Source organism: Glycine soja, chromosome 15 (genome assembly GCF_004193775.1).
Source record: "Glycine soja cultivar W05 chromosome 15, ASM419377v2, whole genome shotgun sequence".
In the NCBI taxonomy this organism is placed as follows: Eukaryota; Viridiplantae; Streptophyta; class Magnoliopsida; order Fabales; family Fabaceae; genus Glycine; species Glycine soja.
The window spans coordinates 5,086,393-5,111,057 of record NC_041016.1 but is presented as its reverse complement, the minus strand read 5'-3'; the positions used below and the strand labels follow the sequence as shown (position 1 = coordinate 5,111,057).

Here is a 24,665-nt window from a genome sequence, read left to right as displayed (position 1 = left end):
ACAATTAAATTTTAAAAAAATTAACTAAATTATTAAAAAAAATTCAAATGTTCATACGGAAGAACTTCTTCCGTATGCACATTAACAACTCAACAACACATACGGAAGAAGTTCTTCCATATGTGTTGAACCTATTCATATTCCACAAAATCGTATCTCTTCTAACCTCAATGTCGTCTACCCTACAACCAAAATTCAACGAAAAATGCCATTACTAGGTGAGAAAGGGAACTAACCTCGACGATGGAGTCCAACCACACAAATGCAGCTCCAAAAACGCAGGAAGAAGGAGTTGCGCGAGGAAGGAAATGGCGGAAGAAGGAGATGCGCGAGGAAGGAGAAGAAGACGAAGTGGAAGAAGTGGGGTGCTGGATGCGCCTTTTTTATTTAAAATAAAACCAAGGACAATTTTGTCCATTCATCCTAATTGTTGGGTGCACCTAGCAATACCTTTTCTGCCTAGTTTTACGTTTTGGGCTAAATGAAGAATTTGAGCAGTAAATATGGCATTGATATTGACACTCCAAATTGCTATTAAAACCCCCCACTTTTTAGAAATATGTTTTCTGACAAAAGTACTTTTGACATTTGAGACAACCCCACAGTGCAATGAAATTTTCATTATGTATCTTAATTTAATTAGATACACGACAGAAACATGTGAAGAATTTAGTTAATTTAGTTAGCAACATTAAATTTGTTAATAATTGATATATATCTATAGTATTACCATCGAGGCTGTAAAAAAAAGTATTACCATCGAGATTTCTCTCTCTTAAATCCTTATATCCTTCTATCTAATTAACTAATCCATCTGTACTTTTTTTAGGTGCAGAATCCATCTATACTTACAAGTGTTTTTGTAAAAGAAATAATTAATGTAGTACATAATTTGAATGGAGATTTGTAAAAAAAAATTAAGACAGCCAGACATTCTAAAAAGTTTCTATAAAAAAGGATGAGAGGTAATATATAACTTTTCTACTTACATTCACATTTCAGAGTTTCACACCATGCTAAAGATCAACCCTTTTTCTGGATGAAAATCTCAACAATTGAAGTTTACCATGAAACCATGCCATGACAGCAAATCATCCATCTTACAAAAACTACCATTTTACATCAATCCATCAAAATATCATTCCAGGAAACCCAAATCCAATGACACTGACACTTATGTACATAATAGAGGATGTTCTCATCCAATCATAAGTTTCTCAAAAGAACACTTCACGCTAGTCATTCACCACTTTAATTTTCGCTAAGCCAAACGTTGTGATTAAATATAATTGTTTCCCTAAAGTCACCTTCCCGCAGTAACACAATTTCCTACTCAAAACTTAGCTATATAGAGTCCACTACCACTTCACCCTGCTGTTTGGCCAGGTATCTTTCCCTCCTCTCTTTCTGGAAACAAAATCAGAGATGTAGATGAAGACGTGAAGCATTTGTCAAAAAAGTGACATATTAAAATTTACAAGGAAACTTTTCCAATAAAAAACTAAGTAAACATACTCACCCATTCATCTACGACGAGCCCTTCTCCGAGAATCTTAGGACCTGCATCTTCTGGGGCTCTCTTACGTGCCTCAACAGCAGCATCAGCCTCAACCAGCTGAAGCTTCAGTTTTTCCAAAGCCTTAATAATACAATCATACGTAGGCAATTAGATAATGTATATATTATGAGTAGCAAGCTTACAAACATGTACATCAAAATAAGAAAATACTTTTTAACAAAGAAAAGTACTTAATGTCTCAAAAATAGTATGTTTGGTTGAAAAAAAGAGAAAGGAGGTAAGGGGAGGGTGATAAGAAAGTCAAAATCCATCTCCTCCCATTTTTTCCTCCCGTCCAATAATGAGAGGATTCAGAAGGGAAAGAAAATGCTCAGAATTTGAGGATTGTACTGACCAAATTATCCCAAGTTTGAATATTAAAGATAATGGTTTTACTTGTCTACTTATGGGTATAATGGTAAATTTACTCATTTTCACCTTACCCAAACTGCCAAACCAAACAAGGAGCCCCTTCAGATAAAATAAACTGTTAAGCAACAAATACTTGAGCGAATGCGTTTGGAATAGTTTATTTACATTTTAATTGGACCTATAGGTACTAAGGTAGTAAGAGAGAATAGATAGGGACAAGCAAAAGGTAACAATTAACATGCACGAATATTGCCACAAAGTACAATTGAAAACTTAAAAATTCAGCACTTACAGGACAGTTACGCTCTGGATCAAGAAAAACAACCTGCAAAATCTGCTCCACTGTTACTTGATCCTTCAGCTCATCAAACTGTTTACAGGAAAAACATACGCCCATGATTCAAAACAATGCTAAATAAGATTCTGCAAGGTGACAGCACCATCAATACTTCAAAGAAAAGCAGAAAATTGGGGACACTTAGTGGTTGATATATGAAGACAAAAACCAAGCAAATACAACAGAACTTATTTTGATTGTGTTCGAGACAGGGGAGAGAGAAACAAATTGAGACAACCGTAAGCTTGTATTGAAGTTGAAATAACTAACCATTTCAGGGACATAATCAATTGGTCCTTTGACCTTCAAGCTCGTGATTTTGAATTTGAGTCCAGTTTTTTCTGGCTTTTCATTATTCAATGGATGTTCTATAAACTTGAACACTAGCAAACCAAATACAGACTAGTGAGATAACTTGGCATTATAAACAATCTTATGGTCCACACAAAGGAACATGAAGAAATGAGACATTAATTTTTACCAGTTGCAATTATACTCTCGCCCGGTGCCAGAATGCCCCCAGGAGGGCGCATGAAACAACTCTTGGGTGCATTTGTTTGAAACTAAATACACACAAAAAGATAGAGAATAACAAATAAGTATTATTAAAAAAGATAGAGAATAACAAATAAGTATTATTAAAATAGACAGTTAAGTTCAGTACTGGTTCAGAATCAGAGACCAAAAAATGAAAATTCATTCATTCATTTGTACAGATGAATTGCTCTCTTGCAAAAACTGTGACAAAGTAATGTTCAACATAATAGACCCTTGGTTGAAAGTGCCTCAGTAACATGAATATGCAAAACAAAGGCATAGATAACGAGGTGGATATGTTTGTTTGAGTATACCTTGAAAGCTACGTTGGATTTGCTGGTGTTTTTAATCCTGATGGCACTCCTACCCTGCTTGCCCGGCTCATCTACACATGACAAGAAAGGATGAGACTTTCAAGCAATCATATGCATTTATATAATAATTTTTCTTATAGATTACTAGTAATTAATACAAGGATGCATTAGGAGGGTATATAGTTACTAAAAGAAGGTGCTTATCGTTATCCAAAAACAAAAAGAGAAAATAGTCTATTAGTAAAACAATTTTACAATGTGATCCAATTATAAATTCTATATATAATAAGCTTGTTGACTTTTAAAATAATTATCTAAAAAATCATGTTTTTGATTAGTTGATAATGTAAATAAATAAAAAAATTACATTGACAATGCATAATGGTTAAAATTAATTTTGAAGTGATATAATTTATATTTGGATGCAAGTTAGAAGTAAAATTCAATGCAAAATTTTGGATCGAACACAAAAGTAACTCAAAATTGCTTCAATTCAGAACTCTGGATCCAAAATCAATTCTAAACTCTTCCCCATGTATAATCAAACATGTCAAAATTGATCCAAAAATCTATGCTCAGAATTATTCTCCAACATGAAACCAAACAAGTAAAAGCCACAAATAAAATTGGATCATATATAATCATATCCCAGCAGATGCAAAGTAGTACAGTGAAAGATAGAAGACTGGATAAAAGAAGAATTGGAAGAAGAGGGAAGCATACAAGGGAAGTAGAGCTTGTTGGAAGGATCAAGCTTAAGACGACGAGGTGAGGGGAGGAGCGATTTGGCAAAGGAAGAAACAGAATTGGAGGTGGAAACTTGATTGTGATTGTGAGGAGTTGAAGTTGAATGGCGAAAGGGAAGCTTGAACAAATTCCACACTTTGCCTTCAGATTGTTGTGGCTGATTCTCATTACCAATAGCCATGAATTCCAACTCAAGTCTCAAATACAATAAGATCACCATTCACCGCGCACGGAATGGAACAAATATATAGTAAAGAAAAATACAAAGGTTTTGTTTTTGGTTTATCAAAAAGGTTGAGTGTCGGGTCCCACAGTTGGGGTGTTCATGGTGGGAAAACTTAACTAATTCTAACAACTCAAGTCCGCGGATTCTTAGTCTTCGTATTCAAATGCTACCCATTTCGTGCTTTCACATCCCAACTTTTTATTTTTGTCCTTTTCTTATTTTTCCATTTTTATATATTCAATTTTGATTTTTTATAAGGGTGGGTGATTATGTTTTTAGTGAATTCTTTATACATATAAATTGTTTTAAATGAAAATATCAATGTCTTTTAGTGCATGTTTCCTTGTTTAGTTTGATTTACCTTTTTATTAAAGTTTTTGACTCTTCTTGTGTTAAACATTTCATATTTATCACTTTTTTTTTAAAAAAAATATTTAATTTAAGGAGTAAGATTAAATGTAAAATTGTCAATTGTAAGTTTTAAAATAATATATCAAATTAATAATTAGTTTATGTAATTTCACCTTTATAACTTATTCCGTAACTTTTAAACTCTTATTTTGTAGTTTTTAATAAAAAAATTCTTTAATTTATTAATATATCACAAAATAAATTTTCTATTTCAAATAATAATAATAGTGCTTTTCATTATAGTTGGTTCTTTATTAAAACACATAACTTCTCTATTAATTAACAATGGTATTATTTTCTTTTATATATTTCTATTTCAAATTTTACTTAATTTTTGAAATTCTTAAAGAAAATATTGTTAGTTTAGCATAAAAACATAAGGTAAGATATAAATTACGGATACAATTCTTCGTTTTATTATTTATTTTTTTTGTCTACAGCGTATCCTTAAATGGATACAATTGCAATGAAACTGGACACGATTACATGGGTGATAAAACTCATCGTTTCAACTTTTAACGCAGTTAATACTAAGACTCAATACAAGACCATTGATTAATCTTAATCGACTTAAAAGAGATGTCTAATTCAACTTATTTTACATCCATAGTATTTGGTACAATCACCGTCTCTCATGTGATACATGTACATTATTCTTGGTAAAATTTTAATTACCACCCCATCAAATTAGAATCTTTTTCTCGTGGAAAGGTTAAGACAAAAACAAAAATACTTGTACACGCGTGGTTACATTATTACAATAAATTAGCAGACGGGGATGGGTGCGTTAATGTCATAAGAGTATTGCTATTTATACAATAATAATTCATATGATAATATGTTTTCTATTATATTTTATATTTCTATTTTTTTCTTATTCTTTCCCCTCATAATTATACAACTTATTTATTATAAAATTTGCTGTGTATGTTTGAAAACGTGATTGCCTTAAAAAAAAAAAAAAAAACACACGATTGGTGTGAGGAATAGCGTCTAGTGACGTGAGAAATCATTTATATTGATTGGCGGGGTATGCGCAACAAGATAAGTACCAAGCAATTGACATTTCCAAATTGACTTTCAGCTTTAGACGGTGGAAAATGAGAGAATAAGCAGTTAGATTTGGCTATTAGTAAAGAGAGAGAAAAATAAATGTTTATTGTCATTTTAATTTTTTTTAAATTAAAATTAATAATAAATTTATTTGGATTCTCTAATGTTCTTGAGTAATATGATATGCTTATGTTGATTTCCTCGGGAAATACTCAAGCTATTCAAGCATTACGAGTGACGAATCTATTGGGGAAAAGGCACTTTGATTTTCAAAAACTATTCCAGGCAAGATACGTTCGAGCCTATTAGCAAGTGTATCATATTACTAAACAACAATAAAGTGAACCCGGGTCCTCTCTCCTCTGAATCCTCTCCATTTAGAATTTTAGAACCGTATGAGTGACATCTTGCCCAACCACAATATCTTTTATAAAATAAAACATATATTCAAAAGAGTGTGTGTTGTATTGTTAACATTTTTCAATTAAAATATCCCTACAGAGTATAACTTTATATGCATTTAGTAAAGTTTTTCTTTTTGGGTGCATTCATGTTCAGTAATTTAATGCTAAAGAAAGTAAGAAACCTTGACAGGAATGATTAGATTTTGGAAACCCAATGGCATGAAACCAGGAAAGGTCCTTCAAATTACAACAGTTGTAATTAATTCAATACCTATGAAGAGGAGAAAATACTCTAAAAAGGGAACCTGAGCAGCATCAACAATCCGAATCATATACGATAAGAATTTTAGAATCGAATACCGAAAAAAAGTGTCACCCCTTTCTCGATAAACATAATCCCAAAAAACTCATGACTTAGAAAGAAAAAAGTATTAAATAGATAATTAAAATTGGAACTCTGAATCATCCCACTGAAGAACCGCAGAGCCTAAGTTCTGTTCTCTTTTGAGCTTATCTTTGAGGAACCAATCACATATCTTGGCAGCATTGAGCTCCTCAATTGGACATCCTTCTTGCTCTGATATCACTCTTAGCAAGTTCAGGGACGATATCTATAGTATAAACAGACAAATAAGAGTTTAATAATTATGTTATGTTAATGTAAATTTTTTTATATTGTGAACTAGTTAGAAATGTTTTACATTGTCAATTAATTAAAAATGTCGGTTGTTATGAGAAGAGAGGTACGTACCGTTAAACGGCATAGAAAGCGTTCATGTGTGCTCAAACCTGATATCTCAACCAAACCAGCTTCTTCCAGTGTCAAAAACGTTCGTCTCTCACCCTTGTTTTCTGCACCACTGCATTTCACTTGTATTCTACGTGATGTCTTCCTTGGTGCTATCAAGCATGTTTGTGTAGAGATTCCAAGCTTTGAAGGGTTGAAGAGAAACTTTGTTGTTTCAAGACATGTGTTATAGGGTCGTAGTGAAATCATTAGTTTTTCTCTGGGTACTAAGGTGCAGTACTGAGAGCAAAAGAGTATCAATGTTATGGATGAGGTATTTGGGGCTGAAAGATTAGAACGCGGGAATGGAGGCTTATCTGTTATTCTCTTTTCTTTCTATATTTTCGCTTCTAATATCTGTTTTCTTTTATTCTTTGTTTCTTTTATGTCATTTTAATGTTCTTCCCTCCTTGTTTTTTATTGGTAGAAAAATGCAAAAATATAGTTTTTTTCATAATAAAATTAAGAAATATAATTAAATTTTTAATCAATTTGTTCTCTATTTTTTTATTTACTACTAAAAAACTACTTTCTATTTAATTTTACGATAAAAATATAAAATAAGTGAAAGAAGGAATTCAATTAATATAATAACTATTAATGTTATCTTAAAATTTTAAAATTAAAATTAAAATTATTTTTTTAAAGAAAAATAACTTTTAAAAACAATAAAATAAGTGTTTTTATTTTTTAAGCGGAAGAAAACTACAGGAATTTCAAGCATCGGCCTTATCCCATTTATATTTGGACAAACTTCAATCCAAACTGGTACATAATTGAGCCTTGAACTTTATATAGGTAGCCCAAATCAGACTACACCTGATAAGTTTCTCCTTCATTCTTCTTTTTTCTTGAAAAAAAATTATGTAAAGTTTTCCATTGCATATTTAATTAGTGTTTTTTTTTAAAAGTCATAAGTTTAAAAACTCTGATTTGATACGTTAATGAATGAATTTTATTACTTATAAAGTGAAAGTTACACAGTATTATATTTTTCAATTGTATACATGTTAAATTTAAAAAAACAATAATCTTTTTTACTCTTCTCTAATTATGTCCATATTTTCTATAAATTACATGTGAATATTTGATTTATTTACTTTACCTAATAATGATAAATTTATTTAATTTTTAATTATTATATATACAGACAAATATATACATAACACATATTTTTTAATGTTATTTTATGTGTATCAATTATTTTAACAGTTAATCTTACCAACTTCAGTTAAAAACTTTTTCAATGCTGATCTTCTTACATGTTTTCAACAAAATTTGCATGATCAACTAACTTTTCAATCAATTTATGTTAAGCATGGCCATTGTCTAGACATATATGTTCGGATTTTTTTTATTTTTTTTTTATGATGGTGGCAATAAGAATTGAACGTGTTCCCGATTAGTTAATTTTTCAAATTAATCTTAATTTTTTTTAAAAAATAATATCAGTGCTTTCTGCATAAATCCCGGTGTCTCTAATTTCTGTCAAATTATTTGTGTTGTGTGGTGCTGAAATATTGAGAAAAAATGTTTAATCGAGTCATGTTAGCAGTAGCGAAAAATGAGAAAAGCTAGCTACAGAAATGGAGAGCAGTGTGTATATGTAATATATAGGCACTTGAATTATGGATGTAATCACGATCTGCAAATATTTATACATGGATAACATAGGTATATAATTAAACTAGTGGCTGTGTGTTTGTGGCTACTAACTCTGTGGGCGCCTTGGGCAGGATTCAAAAGGAATATTCAAGTAGGATTAATGAGAAGATATTTTGGGTCAAAACTTAGGGTTCAGGAACTTTGGTTATGTCTTTTTCTAGAACAATAACAGATTCACATAAGAGATATAAGAAAAAGATGTGAAAGAATCCTCAAAAGGGGCTTTCATGGTCATTCTCTTTGTTGTGTCATAGATTTCCAAAAAACCATTAGTCGTATTCATTGAGAATCCCTTCTCCAAGAGCTGACCCATAGTGATCACGTTACTCTTCATTCCAGAAACATAAAGCATATCTGAGATCATTGTTTGTCTTCCATCTTGTCTTGTGACTAACACATTCCCAGCACCCTCAGTCTGAATGACTCTATTGTCCGCACATCTTATTGTGCTCTTCTTCTTTGCATCAAAATTAACAAGCCAATCACGATGTCCTGTCATATGATTTGAACACCTAAAATCTATGTACCAAATTTCATTGTTATGAGATTCTGAATTGGTGATCATCATCAGCATCAAAGATTGTTTTTTAGGATTTGCTTCATTCTCTTCTTTGGCCATGTTTTCCTCATGATCACTATGTGACTGACTCCCCCGATGATCTATGTGACTTGGTGCAACTACACATTCTATGGAAAAATGTTCAATCCGATTACAGTTAAAACATTGAATTTTTTTTCCTGTCAATTACCTTTTTCTTTCCTCCTCGCCAATTACTGAAACTCCCTCTTCTACTGGAGCTTTCTGGTTGATCTTGATCAATCTTTCCTTAATCTTGGCTTCAAGTGTTTCTTCCAAAGCCACCTTTGGAATTTCTCCCATGGCCTCAACCTCGAAAATTTCCTTTGAAGTTATGGCCTCCTCTTCCTAATGTATGAGCCTGGAGTGCTTGATGATCACCAGACTTCTCTGAACCTCTTTCAATGAGTCTATGCTCATGTGCCTCAAGAGAACCTTGAAGTTCTTCTACCTGTAATTCCTCGAGCTTCTTTGATTCTTCAATGGCTACAACAATGTGGTCGAATTTGGGATTGAGTGTTCTCAAAATCTTTTCTATAATTGATTGATCTGAAATTTTCTCACCATAATTCTTCATGGCATTTGTGTGAGTAATGATTCTGTTGAAAAATTCAACTATCTTTTCATTATTCTTCATTTGCATCAATTCGTATTGACGCCTCATCGTCTGTAACCTCACCTTCTTCAATTGCTTTGCGCCTTCATTGCATTTCTCCAGGATCTTCCACACTTCTTGTGAAGTTGCAGTGCCTGCAATCTTCTCAAAGTGCGCCTCATCAACACATTGATGAATCGGGAAGGTCGCTTTACGATCTTTCTTCTTGTTTTCTTTGTGAAGCGCCTTCTATGCATCTGTGGAATCTTCAGTGAGCGTTGGATAACCTTTTTCAACGATTTCTGCAACTTCTTGATAGCCCAGGAATGCCTTCATCTGCACACGCCACCGATCCCAGTTCTTTCCAATGAGAACGAGAAGATTTGTTGAAAAAATCACGCTAGTTGATCTCATCGTGTGTGTCACAAGGATCCCTTAATCAAAACCTTAGCTCTTGATACCAATTTGTTAGAACAATAACAGATTCACACATGAAATATGAGAAAAAGATGTAAAAGAATTAAAATTTTGTTATTCAAAATCAGTACTGCATAATGAAAGAATCAAAGGTTATTTATGTAGTATATTCACTAAAACTAGCTTATTCACTTTCTAATAACAACCCACAATTCACTTTCTAATTGCTAGTTATTATAATCACATTCTAACATTTTTTCCCTTCTAATTATTTTAATCACATTCTAACATTTTTTTCCTTCTAATTAATCGCTGTAAGCAAATTTTTTATCCAATTAGTCTCGAGGAAGATTCTTTATTTTATAATAAAATAATACCATGTACTGCATATATATTATACTAATGCAAATCCAAATCTTGCCCTTTATTTTAATATCGGGCTCATCATTCGTTATTTATTTAATTGTTATATATTAAGACTGGTACACATGAGAGGTTTATGTTGCAGTGGGCTATATGTGTAATGCATGCTTCTGTTGTCGTGTGGTGTAATCTAGAATACCATGTCTGGAGTACGTCGCTCATTGGAGTTGACCTTTAGATAAATGGAGATTTAATTTGTTAATATGCGAAATCCTAAGTATTATTTGAGTGAGTGAGTTAGTACGTGACTTTTGCAATGAGCACAGGTTTCAAAAGAATTAAGGTTGGCCTTGTTCCTTGTCTAGTTCAATCTCTTTACTAGATGAAATACCGCCCGTTCACCAAATTATTTGAATATGAAAGGATATCATTTGTGTCTACTAAATTATTTATTAATGTAGATAATGTTTTTAAAATCATGTGTAATTTTTTTTTGCTAGAATTAACAATATTATTTGTCAACACTTTAAAGGGATTATGATTAATAAAATGATATTATAATTTAAAATCACTTAGGATGTAGTCTAACCGTCACATAATTATTTCAGTTTAATTTAGGGTATTTAGTTAAAAAATATTTGTAATCTCTAAAAAAAAATACATTTTTAATGAAATTTACATATTTCTCATTTTGCACAACATGATAAGAATTATAACTCCTTTATTGATGTAAGTTTTACCGATACAACATATAGAATTAATTGTATAATAAAAATAGAGGTAATGTTACTAGTTTCTATTTTTTAAAACCCCCGTCATCCATTCCTATATATATATATAACTTAAATTTTGGAATTAATTATTTTTTTAATAAAAAATTCATTTAAAAAGTTAGTGGAAAAAATTATTATATTTAAAAATAATCTAAATTATATACTTTTATATTTTATTTGTTTAAGCAATTTATGGATATTAAACTTTAAAAAAAAATGTAATTTAAATTCATTTTCATTACCAACCAGGCATCTCCTTGGCACTATTTTGTGTTTCTCCTCTCCTCAACGCTCGACAGTCGACACTGATGGCGATGGATATCCTGCGTTCACCTGTCTCCGCCGTCCGATTATTTAACGGTGGCGCAACTCGTAGTCGTCGCTTCAACGTAAGGTCTCTTCAATCAATTTTGTTTTCCATAAAATGAAAACTCTTCCATTTTCTCTCAAAGTCAAAGCCTGAATTTCCCCTCGTTTCGATTTACAATCCATTAGGGCGACCCTGCCATTTCCGCAGCAAAACGCAAAGCATTACAAAGAGCTTCAAGCCGCTATTGACGTTGTTCAGAGGGCTTGCCGTCTCTGTCTTAATGTAATAACCTTCTTTCTCTCCTTTTTTTTTTGTTGGTCTGTAGTTGTTCTTAATTTTTTGTGTGTATGGGGAATCGTCAGAATTGATTCTGCTACAATTGGATTTTATGCGCATTGTGACTTTAGTGAAGTGTCCGCACTCTGCAGGTCAAATCATCCTTGTTCTCAACTGATGGAAAGGTTCTTGAGAAAAATGACCAGACTCCTGTTACTGTGGCAGATTTTGGAGTTCAAGCACTCATAAGTTTCGGTATTAACTTAGTCTCATGTCAAATATAACAAGTAGCTTAACATTTTTCTTAATTGTGATGCCTATATAAATCAAACCAATATGGTGTAATTGTAATGTTTGGATAAACTTCTTCATAAGCACTTGTAAGAAAATACGAAGGAAACAAGAAATAAGCTTCTCCATAAGATAATTTGTAGAAGCTCTCTCATATTAGCTTTTTCAAAAAATTATTTTTAACTTACATAAGCTAATTTTAGTTTATGGGGAAGCTTGTTTGATTTTTCTTTCCTATTTTCTTCTACAAATACTTATGGAGAAGTTTATCTAAGCAGGCCCTTAATGTGGTCAATTGTAGTTCTACTTAAGTTTCTCTTCTATATGGGGATATAACAACAATATGATGAACGTTAATTTAAAGGACTCGGTGAAACTTAAAAACTGCTAATGAACTCTGATTAATCCTCATAATTTCTTGTCAACGTGAGTCATCTAAAGTGTAATTGTAAACACTAGTTTGCTACAGTATATTTTCCTTGTACTAAACTACTAATGTAATTAGCGTAGTATTAGGATTAGCATGTAGCCTTGAAAATGATTTGTCAAGTTATTATTCGTTCACAGGGATTGAAAATTTTGGTTTTATATCTTATGTGGTTGTCAAAACAGAGTTAAATAAGCTGTTCCCTTCTATACCTTTGGTGGCTGAAGAGGACTCTGCTTTCTTGCGAACAAGAAACTTGGCAGGTACTGTGCTTGATGCAGTAACTGATACAGCTAGCTCCACTTGTAAACCATTGACACAAGATGATGTACTCGAAGCAATTGATAGAGGGGGCAAGGATGCTTTCGTATTTGGATCAAAGCCGGCCACATATTGGGTGGGCATATCTAAGCCGTTCAATTAAATGCTGTAAAATGATGCAGTATAGCTTCTTAAAAATTTGATTCATGGCTTCATTTTCTATGTTGTTGTATGAGATGTTTGTTCACATTGCATTCCTGGAGATGAGAAAATGGTGGTAATTATTTTGGCTGTTTTATGAAAACTACATACTTCTACAAGTTGATTTCTATTAGCCATTAGGACATTATCTATTTAAAGGTTAATATTGGATATTTATATAGTTATTTCTCATGTTTGGTTTTTCCCATCATAACTTATGGGAAGTTCACTCCATTGAATAAATACAGGTGCTTGACCCAATTGATGGCACACGTGGTTTTCTAAAGGCTGGCAAAGCCTTATATGTGGTAAGTCATAATGTAGGTTATACCTTTTGAAGTTCTTTTCATATAGTAGTATATAACAGAGAGAAATCTTAGAGGTTTCATCTGGAAGAGCTCTTTGTTGTATGGTAAACCGTGTGATAGTGCTTGAGTTATGATGTAATTTCCTCTCGAGGAGTGGGTAAATAAGCTGTGCATGTATGTCTTTGGATAAGGAATTCTTGCAGCGAATGTTATTTTCTTCACAGTGCATCATATGTTGATCTGACTTGGTAATTATTATCTTGAAATTTGTCTAAGGCATTTCCAAAAATTACAGGTTGGTTTGGCTCTTGTGGTTGAAGGAGAGATTGTAATTGGTGTTATGGGCTGCCCTAACTGGGAGGAAGATTTATCTGAGAAATCCTCTGTTGAGATTGAGGAGGGTTGGGATTCTCTTGGTGGATCAGGAACTGTAATGATTGCTCATAAAGGCTGTGGAACATGGATGAAAAGTTTGAATAGCCAACTCAAATCATCTGGTGTATGGACCAGATGTTTTGTTGATGGATCTGACATAATACATAAAGCACGCTTCTGTATTCCAGATAGTCAAACATGGGAATCACTGCCCCTGACTTCTTTATTTAATGCCACAAGCAATGCTGACAATGTAGGGAGCAACCAAATTCTTCTTTTGGGGGCATGTTGTGGAAGGTCTCAAATATTATCTATATATGTGTTTTTACTTGATTACACTCAATCAACTTTTCTGATAATTGATGTTCTATGAAGTAATGTGTGGAGTAGCTGGCAAAATCCAAAGCAATCATTAGTTTGTGTTATTTCTTATTCTAATTTTACTGCTTACATTTCCTGAGGTTTGTTTTTTTTAGTAGAATTGTAGTCTGCTCTTTGAAAGGAAGTCTTTGTTAATATCTTATATTTGAAGTTTAAACAGAGAAGTTATTGCTCTAATCAGTAATTACTAATTCAATTAACTGGGATAACTATTTTGCAATTCGTTGATAGTTTCATCTCATGGTGATAATATCACCAATAACTTTTAGCTTCATTGATTTTTAATCTTTTCTTTCTTTCATTTGCTCATTTCTTGACATTGTTATGGATCGATGCAGTTTATGCAAGTATTTGATGGTGGCCTCTGGTAGAGCATCTATTTTCATTCTCCGAGCAAAAGAGAAGACTATTATAAAGGTATCCTATCAATATTTTAAGTTTATAGTTGGATGGATAATTTACGTAGTGATATTTTTTAATTTGGTCTTGTGTAGGCATGGGACCATGCTGTTGGCATTATATGTGTTCATGAAGCTGGTGGGAAGGTAATTTTTTTTCCTACCATTTTTGTGTCTGTTAAATTATCTCATACTATCATCTTGTATTGTTGCGCATTTTCGTTTTCTTTTAGACATGTTGAAGGTATGACCGCATGAATAATTTCTTCCAAATATTTCCACCGAAACTATTACTACTGTAGATAATTGTTGTGCCCCCTATAACTGATGGCAGGTAGTTTAAATTACGTTTTTCATCTAATTAAACAAGCGTTGGTTTGCTATTTGATGTACATTGGCATAGTGCATTTCTTAGTGCTGCAAAGGAATTCTCATAGTGATAAACCGATAATGAGGTGTAGTGGGTTGTGCATAGCGGTGCAAACCTTTTAATTCTGCCCTGTTACTCTGTCCAGTCTTGGAATTTGTGAAATGCCTGTCAGTTTGTTTTAGCAGAGATTTATAATTCGTGAACACTAGTATATGGTTCCAGACATTACTGTATGAATAAGTGTACTTTTTTAAGATGACCATTTTTTTTTTCCTTTCTTTTTAACTGTTTCATTTGATAATAACCAATTTGATCAGGTAACAGACTGGAAAGGCAGCGACATAGATCTTGCAGCGGATCATGTTGGCCGGCGGATTATATTTCCCTCTGGCGGTGTCCTTGTTGCCAACGGCAATTTACATAATAAGATTTTGCAGATTATCAATCAGACTTCAAGAGTTTGATGTTCGGGGAATTGCTCATTCATCCTCATTATTTTGTGAAATGATTTGTACCTTTTGATTAATTTTGTTTAACCTTTGTCACATGTATTCTTAAATTTTCATTTATATGAAATATAATTGATATCCGCCATTTTGTAGCAACATCAAACCCACTGCCTAATTCTTCCTGTTTATTAAATAAAAGAAAATGCTAGTTTTATATTTTATTTTGGGTTTCAAGATGCAAGGGTGAACTTTGGGTTTCACTGTTTCAGCCTGTGGCCCAGTTCAAAGTCACTACCTGGCCTTTGCTTCCTGCACCCCATAGGAAACTAATGAACAAAAATACCCTTTGTTTTTTTTTTTTTACGGATCTAGTTATAATTCCGGATTGGAGAGTCCAGAATAGACGAAAAAATTGAGCACTTTCGAATTACTCATTCCGGAATTATGTACACAATTCCAGAAACATTTGTTTATACATGTAAAAGCTTTGATTTCGAATTATGAATGCTTACACAAGTTTGTCAATTTGAGTTGAAATAACTCTTCTAAATAAATTGGATTTCGGCAGAATCCTACCAATTATTACCTTCTATATATGCAAAAGCCTTGATTTTCTTGAGAGATATACTACACTAAATTGTTTGAGCTTCTTATTCAGATGATAGTTGTGGCGTTGAATCAAATTGCAAACGGATTTTTCTGAATACTTAGTTCTAGAGTTTGCATTCCGTATCCAGAAATCATTTTTGGCATTCAACTATTGGCTACTCGATCGTTACCTATTTCATAATATTTATACGATTATTAAGTATATAATTAAACCCCAATTCATGCAGGAAAGTTCTCGAGCTCCATCAAGGGCCAGGTGTTCTTTATAAATTCAATAGCATTGTAGTTTGCTTATCTTTCACCAATTAATTGGATTTATATGTGATCGTAATCAATTAAATATTTATACTGGAATATAGTTCTTACCAATAGAAGTAGCTAGCCGAAGACGATGATGTGTGCGTGATTACCTTAAAATAGTAGTGCTAGTTCTTTATTCGCGCAAGCTTCGGATCTCGTATCTGGAAATAATGCCATAAAACAAATAAAATAAATTTTCAAAGTTTGTTGGAGCTATTGAACAGCTCATAACAAATATTAACAAATTCTGAGACAGCAGTCCACCAAATCTTTGTACACGAATGCCTGTTTACTACACGTGGACACCTTCTTGTGGATGGTTACGAGCTAAAAAATAAGATAAATGCTCTCTTTAGGCATAGGGAAGAAAAAAATAAAATGGAGACAAAATGTATTTAATAATTCACGCAATAAACTATATGATGATTGCGTTACATGACATGACAACGTCTCTAGGCTATCAAGCACGAAAACTTTATCAACGTATCATAATCTTTAGTAGATTGCAGAGATCGAAGTTGGGTTTAATTAATAAGCATACATGATTTAACAATGGCTCCCACACCATCAAATATTTAAGAACTTTTTAATATAAAATCTTTAACATTTTCTAGAGGGAGGTAAACTGTAGCGACCAAGCCGAAAAGAGTAGAGTTAGGTTTATATAAATGGTGGCTATCTGATAGGAGAAATGTTAAAAGAAAACATAAGGGGAAACAAATCATGGGAGGAAATCTCAGTACTTGATTAAATTAACGTTTGACTTTTACTTTCTGTGCAGTAGGCAGAGTTGGGTGAGACGCTTTAAAGACAATGTATCCGCAGTAACCAATAGTAATTTCACACCTTACCATCATTTCAATTCATGAATCTTGAAAAGTATGACAAAAAAACAAAAGTATCAATATCCATGAAAGCATCACAATTTTTTAGCAAACATGTATGAACGAAGAACACCAATTATTACATAAAAAACCCAATTATATGTATAACGTGTATTAGGTGAAAAATGACTGTGAAAACCGAAAAGACTAAATATTGGTCACATTCAAAATACATGGTTAAAATTAAACTTAAAAAATAATTAATAAATAAAAAATGCGAAATAAAATCTTATAATAGGGATAAAAAAATTATTAACTATATCTTATAAATAGGAACCGATGTAATATTTAATTAAAATAATGTTAGCATCTATATATATGACAATCAAGACTAACTCTTGTTAGCTTTCATATTTGTACAGACTATAGATCACCTCCTATATGTGTAAGTATGTGTTGACTGTTGAGAAAATTATTTTTATATAAGAATATAAGAAAAAATATTGATTATTAAAAGTATAAAAAATATATAGACTCCATGGTTTAGCAACATTCACGGCGGTGAGCTTCCAAAACATTTTATAATAGCCTAGTTAACAAAAATAAATAAATAGTAAAACTCAACTCATGAAATACAAGACTATAATGTTCACATCAATCCAATATAAAATTTAATTTCTTCTAAACATAATATGTTAAAAATGTCACAAAATAAGTAAAAGTATCTTTTGAAATTAGCAACAAATTAAAAAGATATATGAAAAGTATAGGAGTATGTAGGTCCCAATGAGATAAAAATGTCTGTTTGTTGGAGAAATCATGATGTGGTCGAAATCATTATAGTCCTTATTAATCTCCTGAACATAATAAAAAAATTTCCTAATTTCTTTTTGTAAATTTAAAAAGTTAAAAATATGAAACGTAAAAACTAGTTGGGATGGTAAACAAGTGGTAATCCTAAACTACTTAATAACTTCTTCTCCGGTGATAATCATCTAAAATTAGGCTTCATGATCAAGACCTTTTATTTTTTTTCCTTTTCCTCCAGCTCTGGCTAACTTTTCCATGTCGGACAATATGGACTCATATGGTGTCTCTATCGCTTTCGTTTTCTGTACGTAAAACTCATTTATATCAATAATATGGGAGAAGTATAAATAGACATTTGACTTGTAATTTGTTGTATAGCTAGCTAACTGTATTCTGAGACGAAGGTTTATGCCTACAAATACATTAGGACCAAATTAATTAGTTATTAAAGAGATAAGATGCTATAAATACTTAAAATATTAACAAATAATGATGTCGATCTTTAAGAAGGCTGGGTTTTTTTAATAAGTTTTAAACCATAATCATTACTTCAGCTATAAATTATAGTCTTGTTCGGATGAAAAATGTACCATATACCGCAAACTCCAAGATGGTTTATTCCTTTTTCATAATTAAAAAGTAAGCCTTGCATGTGACTTAAATAGCTTAAGCAGCTGAGAAACTGAAATTAGATGGTTTCTAGCATGCGAGAGGAATATAGGTCCTTCACGGTGGCAAAGTTTTGTGGATCGTCGGATAAGAGAGTTGTACTTGAGAGAAGGTTCAGATTATGTGGGAATGACAACACCTGATTACAATTTACTTTTTTTAAAAAAATTAATGTGAATTTCCAGGTGAACTGTAGCAATACGAGAGGAGCAATGCATGCAATTGCTTTGGAGAAAAAAGTCTGCATGCGGTTTCTCCTTTTTTTCGTTTTCATTCTTTTTGCTCTTCCATGACTACCTTCAACATAAGCATCAATTACAACGTGAGGTTATGATACAAAACAAAAAGAACTAAATAATATAATTCCAGTAATTATGAATAACTCTTTTGACACCCTTGCCTCGTTGCTGCTGGTAGAGTGAGAATCAGAGATTTTGCGGTGATCCACTGCATTTCCTCCTAGAGAATCTCCACCTTATGTTATGTGACTCCAATATCCGACGGTCCACAAAACTTTCACACGATGCAGGACCTGTACTTCTCTCGCATGCTAGAAGCCGTCTTGGAATTAGTATTTTGAATTTGAAACACTCACACTATGTATAGGGAGAAGTCAAAATAAAGTTTCGAAAGTTCACTCTCGTGTTTTCGCAACACAAGCTAAAGAGGAAATGAGCAAATTGGTTATGTTTTTCAGCTGGTTTTTTTATGGGAGTTTCATAAAAGTGTTTAATTTTCATTGACTATTAGTACAAAGGTTTTTATATTATTAATTTGTTTTTATTGTTATTTTTTTGTGTAAAATATTGTCAGATCAAATGATAATTAGGAGTTGTTTTAATATTAATTGCTAAATATGACTTTAATAATAAGTTAAAGGAGACAGTATCAGAAACAGATCATGAACATATATATATATATCAGAAACAGATAACGGATTGCAAAAGGCTGATAAGAGGTGTAGCATATATATAGAAACGTAAGAAAATGATAAAAGATTTTGCTGACAAATAATAAACAACTAAAAAGAAAAAATATTTATTATGAAAATTATAAAAATAAAAATAAAAAGTAACATAATTTTTTTTATTTTTTAATAAAAATACTTATACTTTAAGTTCTTTAACTAATTCTCTTAATATACTGGTTAACATTTTCTAATAATAAAAACCCATTTTTTTCATAATAATTTAGATAAATGAATCTTATCCCATATCATGCCTAATAAATGTTCGTACAGGAGTATATATTTTATATTTCGGTAAGCACCGAACTCTATTATTGCCATGGTGTATATTAAATGCCCATCCTCAATCTTCTTGACATTTATTATGTACATACATTTGCTCAGATGGTGCTGACTAAAACAGTACATACATTTGCTCAAATGTCTTTCTTGAAATAACACGATAAATATTTGGGGTGAACATTTGCTTAACTTAAAAGCCCAACAATTAACCTAATAAGTTAGTTTCTATATTTCCCTAAAAGAAAGCTAATTATGTATCCGAAACAAACATATCACAATATTATCATAAATTTATATTAACCACAAGAATATCATAAATTATCAATTTATCACCGATTCATGAAGAAAAAACAGTTGACAAAAAAATAATAAATTATTCATACAAGACAAAAAATCATTGCCTTATTATTGATAATATATATATATATATATATATATATATATATATATATATATGTAAAATTGTGCCACATACAAAACATCATGATAATGACATGCATATAGATTCACAAATCGCACACAATGACTTTATATAAAAATATAAGTTCCTGAGGTTTTGTATTTGACGTAAAGAATTTTCGAAAATCTTATATGTATAAAACAAAAAAAAAATCTTGCTCACAATATATATATTGTTCAAAAAAATCAATGCCGGATAGGTAGAACCTTTATTCCAAATAGAATAACATATAAGTACACACGACACAAACAAAAACTGTATACAAACCCGTAAATCAAATACATTTGAAAAAAAAAAGGAAAAACTTTACGACCATACCACAGAAATTTACTGGTTTTACATATTTTATTGATCGAAATAGTATCTTCCCAAAATAAAATTATGATTCATATAACTAAAACGATCCATATATAATACATATCAAACCACTTTAAATCCCAATAATCTAACAATAATGGTGGCTCTGATACCACTTGTTGGAATTTTTAATAAACCTTATAAAATACCAAATGAGCACCAAAACACATTATGTTAGATTATCAAAAGATTTTAAGAAATACCTAGATCCATAAAACTTGATCAACACGCAATAGAATCTTACAACGGTCACGAACAATATGATCTTTCTCAACCAAATCATCTTCTTCCTTATGGGACCTTCGTTTTCTCTTCAGATGAGGAGAAGAGAAATTGTTTCTTGATTTGATGTCTTGAGGACAATAATCATGCTCTAGATTTTAACCTATTAGGATTTTCATTATTTCCTAATGAGTTAAATTGATTTTTGCTCATTAAGCTTAATTTTTTGTTGGCAGTCTAATGAACTTATTGAATTTAATTAAATCACTTTATATTAAACTCATTTAAATATAAATAACTAATATAAATGTTATAATATAATACGTAACACATATTAATTAATTAAGAATTATAAAAATTCCAGACATAGTTAACCTAATTAACCTCATTTCAATTGATACATGTATTTGATGTTATAAAATTTTCTTATGATAAACATCATGTTTATATTAATAAAATCCTTTAATGTTATAGTTCTAGTAATTGATTTAGTATTATGTTATATTAACTAAACTCAAGTTTCGATATCAAACATACGTAATATAAAATGACCACAATGATGTAATTTAAAGATTTTTTTTCTACAATAACATTAACAATAGTTTAATAAGTGATCGAGATGTGCATGATTAGATACATAGAAAAAAAAATTCGTAGATTAGATGAGACACGTAGCCAATGCCCACAGAGATAACAGGAGGACGGTACCGAATCAATTTGACTTGCCTTGTTTCTTAACCTTAACTTTCTTCCTATTTATACCTCAAGCAAGTAGTACGTCCCACTACGGACCCTACTATCATAACTCCATTTTTGTCCCTCTCTTCTCTTTCTTTACCTATTCTCTCCCGTCTCAAACATTTTCTCCTCCATCTCTCGTCAGATTCAAGATATAACTCATTGAGCAAAGTAGCTTATAAAATTTGCTCAACATTTATTAGCTCATCAAACAGAACTACTTAATTAGCTAGCTAGCAGTATGGGAAGAGCACCTTGTTGTGACAAGAATGGTCTCAAGAAAGGGCCATGGACAACCGAGGAGGACCAGAAACTCATTGATTACATTCAGAAAAATGGATATGGCAATTGGAGGACACTCCCAAAGAATGCTGGTATATCACGAAATTAAACTAAATAAAATAAATTTAGAAAAATGGGCCTATTTTTTTATATATTATATGTATAAATTTCAACTAATGGTTTTGGCTCATTACATTGAATAGGGTTGCAAAGATGTGGAAAGAGTTGCCGTCTCCGTTGGACAAACTATCTCCGGCCAGATATAAAGCGAGGTCGGTTTTCATTTGAGGAGGAAGAGACAATAATTCAACTACATAGCATTCTTGGAAACAAGTGAGTTATTATTTCTTTCTATTTTTTCTTTATAGTTTTTAGTCATCAAGTTAACTATTAAATAAGAGACAACAAACTTGATCAGTCAACTAAATTTGAGACAAAACTTACATACAGTTTAAGTGCTTTTCAATGTTTTTTTTAATATTAAAATAGAAATTTTATTTCAGTAATTTATGTAATAATTGTTTGTACATAAATTAACTAGATAAAGCTCTAACTCTGATTAGAGAAAAGCACTAAAAATACCTATGAGACAAGCCATAGGTTTTGTGCATAAATTTGTTATATTAATCTTATTACACTAATGAATAGTTATTATTTGTTATTGGATTTATGTGTAGGTGGTCTGCGATTGCATCTCGCTTACCAGGAAGAACAGACAATGAAATAAAGAACTATTGGAACACTCACATTAGAAAAAGGCTTCTGAGAATGGGAATTGACCCTGTGACACACAGTCCTCGACTTGATCTATTGGACATCAATTCCATTCTAAACGCATCTTTCTATGGTTCATCACAAATCAACATCCAAAGGCTCCTTGGCATGCACCAGTACATGGTGAACCCTGAGCTTTTAAAATTGGCTTCTTCACTCTTCTCCACCTCACAGCAGCAACACAATGACCCTGATGACATGCCTGCTCAAAAAGGTCAATTACAGAACCAGCTTTGTGATCCTCAAATTCAGAATCATGTTCCACACTTTGCCCAATTTCAAGATCCGGTTCAAGAGGTGCCTGCATGCAGCACCATGTTCAGCACCCCTTGTGTTTCAATTCCTCTAACTCAACCACAGTTGGTTGAGCCAAATAATGTGGACCAGTATCCATCGTCAACTTTCACAGACTTCAGTTACCAACAACTAAGTGATTGGCAACTATCAAGCTTAACAGATGATTATGTCCCTCAATTATCAAGCTATAATTATTATAGTTCTGATGGTCAAAATCTCATGTATGATCCATTGTCCGAGCCTTCAAATTTTCATTCCAATAACAGCAATCAGAACTTCAGGTTCGCTTCAGTTCTATCGACACCTTCGTCAAGCCCTACACCGCTGAATTCGAACTCCACGATAATCAATGGGAGCAACACAGAAGACGAGAGAGATCAAAGCTATGACAGTAGTAACATGTTGAAATTTGAAATCCCAGATATTTTAGATGTGAATGAGTTCATGTAATTAATGTGATCAGACAGATCTTCAACGATCAAATCAACCGAAACGTTGATTGATTATATCACATGCATGTCTCCCAATTGTTTTTCTGGGATAGCTTCATTATGGATCCATGGTGTTGATAACTGTAACATTTCCTAATTAATTTTCATTATTGATTGATTGTTTAAATTTCTTAATTAATTGAGCTATGACTTTATTAGCAAGTACCAACGTCCTTATCTATTTTTTAATCATATAAAGTTTCTATTATTGCTACAGAGTACAGGCCTATAGTACTATATATGCATGTCTGCTAGTGCTTTCCCTTTCCCTCCATAGATTAGATTACTTTAAGAAAAAGCGCTAAATTAAAGACAAGTATATCACTCCAAGTCACGACCTGTGTTTTCCGAAATAGAAAAGCCAAAATTAATAATGTAACGTACATATCTTTTGTTTTATTCCATGGCAAAACCATAGAAAAATCGGAAAAGTGGTTGGTATTAATATATTTAAATTCTTAAAATGTATTGTTGTCAGTTGCATGTTTCACAGGATGCTTAACATAATATTCAATATTCTCTAGGTAGAGCAACTAACTAATTGTCTACTTAATCTTATATATATATTTTTCCTTTGAAATCGTATGCTTAGTATTAATAATATTCTGATGAGCCTTTCTCCAAGTAGAAATTATTACCCAAAAATAGAAGAAAAAAAAGTAAAAAAAATGGAGAGAGGAAATCTTTGGGAAGGAAACAATTAATGATGAGCTAGGGTTTCAGATATCCCGACAATGAGTCCAAGACACTGGCGAGGAGACCGGCGACGGCACGCCGGAGCACGTGTGATTGACACGTGACCCGGACACCTGCAATGGATAAAGTAATATGATTTGCATGAAGATTATGGGTAATTGGAGCGAAGGAAGGATTGACTTAAAGACATAGGGCACGTGTCCATGCTACGGCGGTGACACCGTAGTGTGTGGGGCTCACATGTTGCTTTTGAAATCACAACACAAGGCGAGACGTGCTTCTTGTGCTGTTCTTTTTAGCATTTGAGACACGTGGATTCAATAAAGAAGGAGTGAAACCGGTCCAAGTTTTGTTGAACCGGGAACGGCGTTACTGTAAAGTGTAAACTGAAATGAAACACTCGCCGTTTTTTACGGATAACAGGAATCCAATTGGGTTGCGTGCAATAATGTGTTCATGATTGCGTTGAAAAGGTACGCTGTTGCAGACTTGCATTGCTGGCAGTAAAAGTTGAATACAACACTGGAGCTATTCAAAGTGTTATATTACGCATAGAGCATATATATTTATATTTATCCCGTATTGTTCAATTGGTAATTTTAAAACCAGCAACTAATTAAGGATTCAAGTTTAGAGAACTTAAAATTAAACTAACACATCCATTTATCTTAGGTTGTGCTTGATGAGGAGAGGAGGAAAAAAAT

General features: G+C 32.1%; 4 protein-coding genes across 4 annotated transcripts; 2 read left to right on the top strand and 2 right to left on the bottom strand.

Moving 5' to 3' along the window:
* Positions 1–933: 933 nt before the first annotated feature.
* On the bottom strand, positions 934–4,115 carry LOC114386719 (vesicle-associated protein 4-2-like). The gene is made up of 7 exons (XM_028346759.1): positions 3,842–4,115; positions 3,119–3,189; positions 2,749–2,830; positions 2,538–2,650; positions 2,223–2,300; positions 1,520–1,639; positions 934–1,407 (listed from the first exon to the last, which is right to left on the bottom strand). The coding sequence occupies exons 1-7, from the start codon at positions 4,083–4,085 to the stop codon at positions 1,345–1,347; spliced, it is 771 nt and encodes a 256-aa protein (XP_028202560.1). The 5' UTR covers positions 4,086–4,115; the 3' UTR covers positions 934–1,344.
* A 2,018-nt stretch (positions 4,116–6,133) lies between these two features.
* On the bottom strand, positions 6,134–7,075 carry LOC114387226. The gene is made up of 2 exons (XM_028347369.1): positions 6,711–7,075; positions 6,134–6,570 (listed from the first exon to the last, which is right to left on the bottom strand). Exons 1-2 carry the CDS (start codon positions 6,954–6,956, stop codon positions 6,403–6,405), a joined length of 414 nt encoding a protein of 137 aa, XP_028203170.1. The 5' UTR covers positions 6,957–7,075; the 3' UTR covers positions 6,134–6,402.
* A 4,298-nt stretch (positions 7,076–11,373) lies between these two features.
* On the top strand, positions 11,374–15,346 carry LOC114386516 (putative PAP-specific phosphatase, mitochondrial). The gene is made up of 9 exons (XM_028346525.1): positions 11,374–11,530; positions 11,632–11,728; positions 11,875–11,977; positions 12,626–12,837; positions 13,151–13,210; positions 13,506–13,882; positions 14,305–14,383; positions 14,461–14,511; positions 15,052–15,346. Exons 1-9 carry the CDS (start codon positions 11,445–11,447, stop codon positions 15,196–15,198), a joined length of 1,212 nt encoding a protein of 403 aa, XP_028202326.1. The 5' UTR covers positions 11,374–11,444; the 3' UTR covers positions 15,199–15,346.
* Positions 15,347–21,487: 6,141 nt separating this feature from the next.
* On the top strand, positions 21,488–23,434 carry LOC114387691 (transcription factor MYB102-like). The gene is made up of 3 exons (XM_028347897.1): positions 21,488–21,795; positions 21,907–22,036; positions 22,381–23,434. Exons 1-3 carry the CDS (start codon positions 21,663–21,665, stop codon positions 23,222–23,224), a joined length of 1,107 nt encoding a protein of 368 aa, XP_028203698.1. The 5' UTR covers positions 21,488–21,662; the 3' UTR covers positions 23,225–23,434.
* The last annotated feature ends 1,231 nt before the right edge of the window (positions 23,435–24,665 follow it).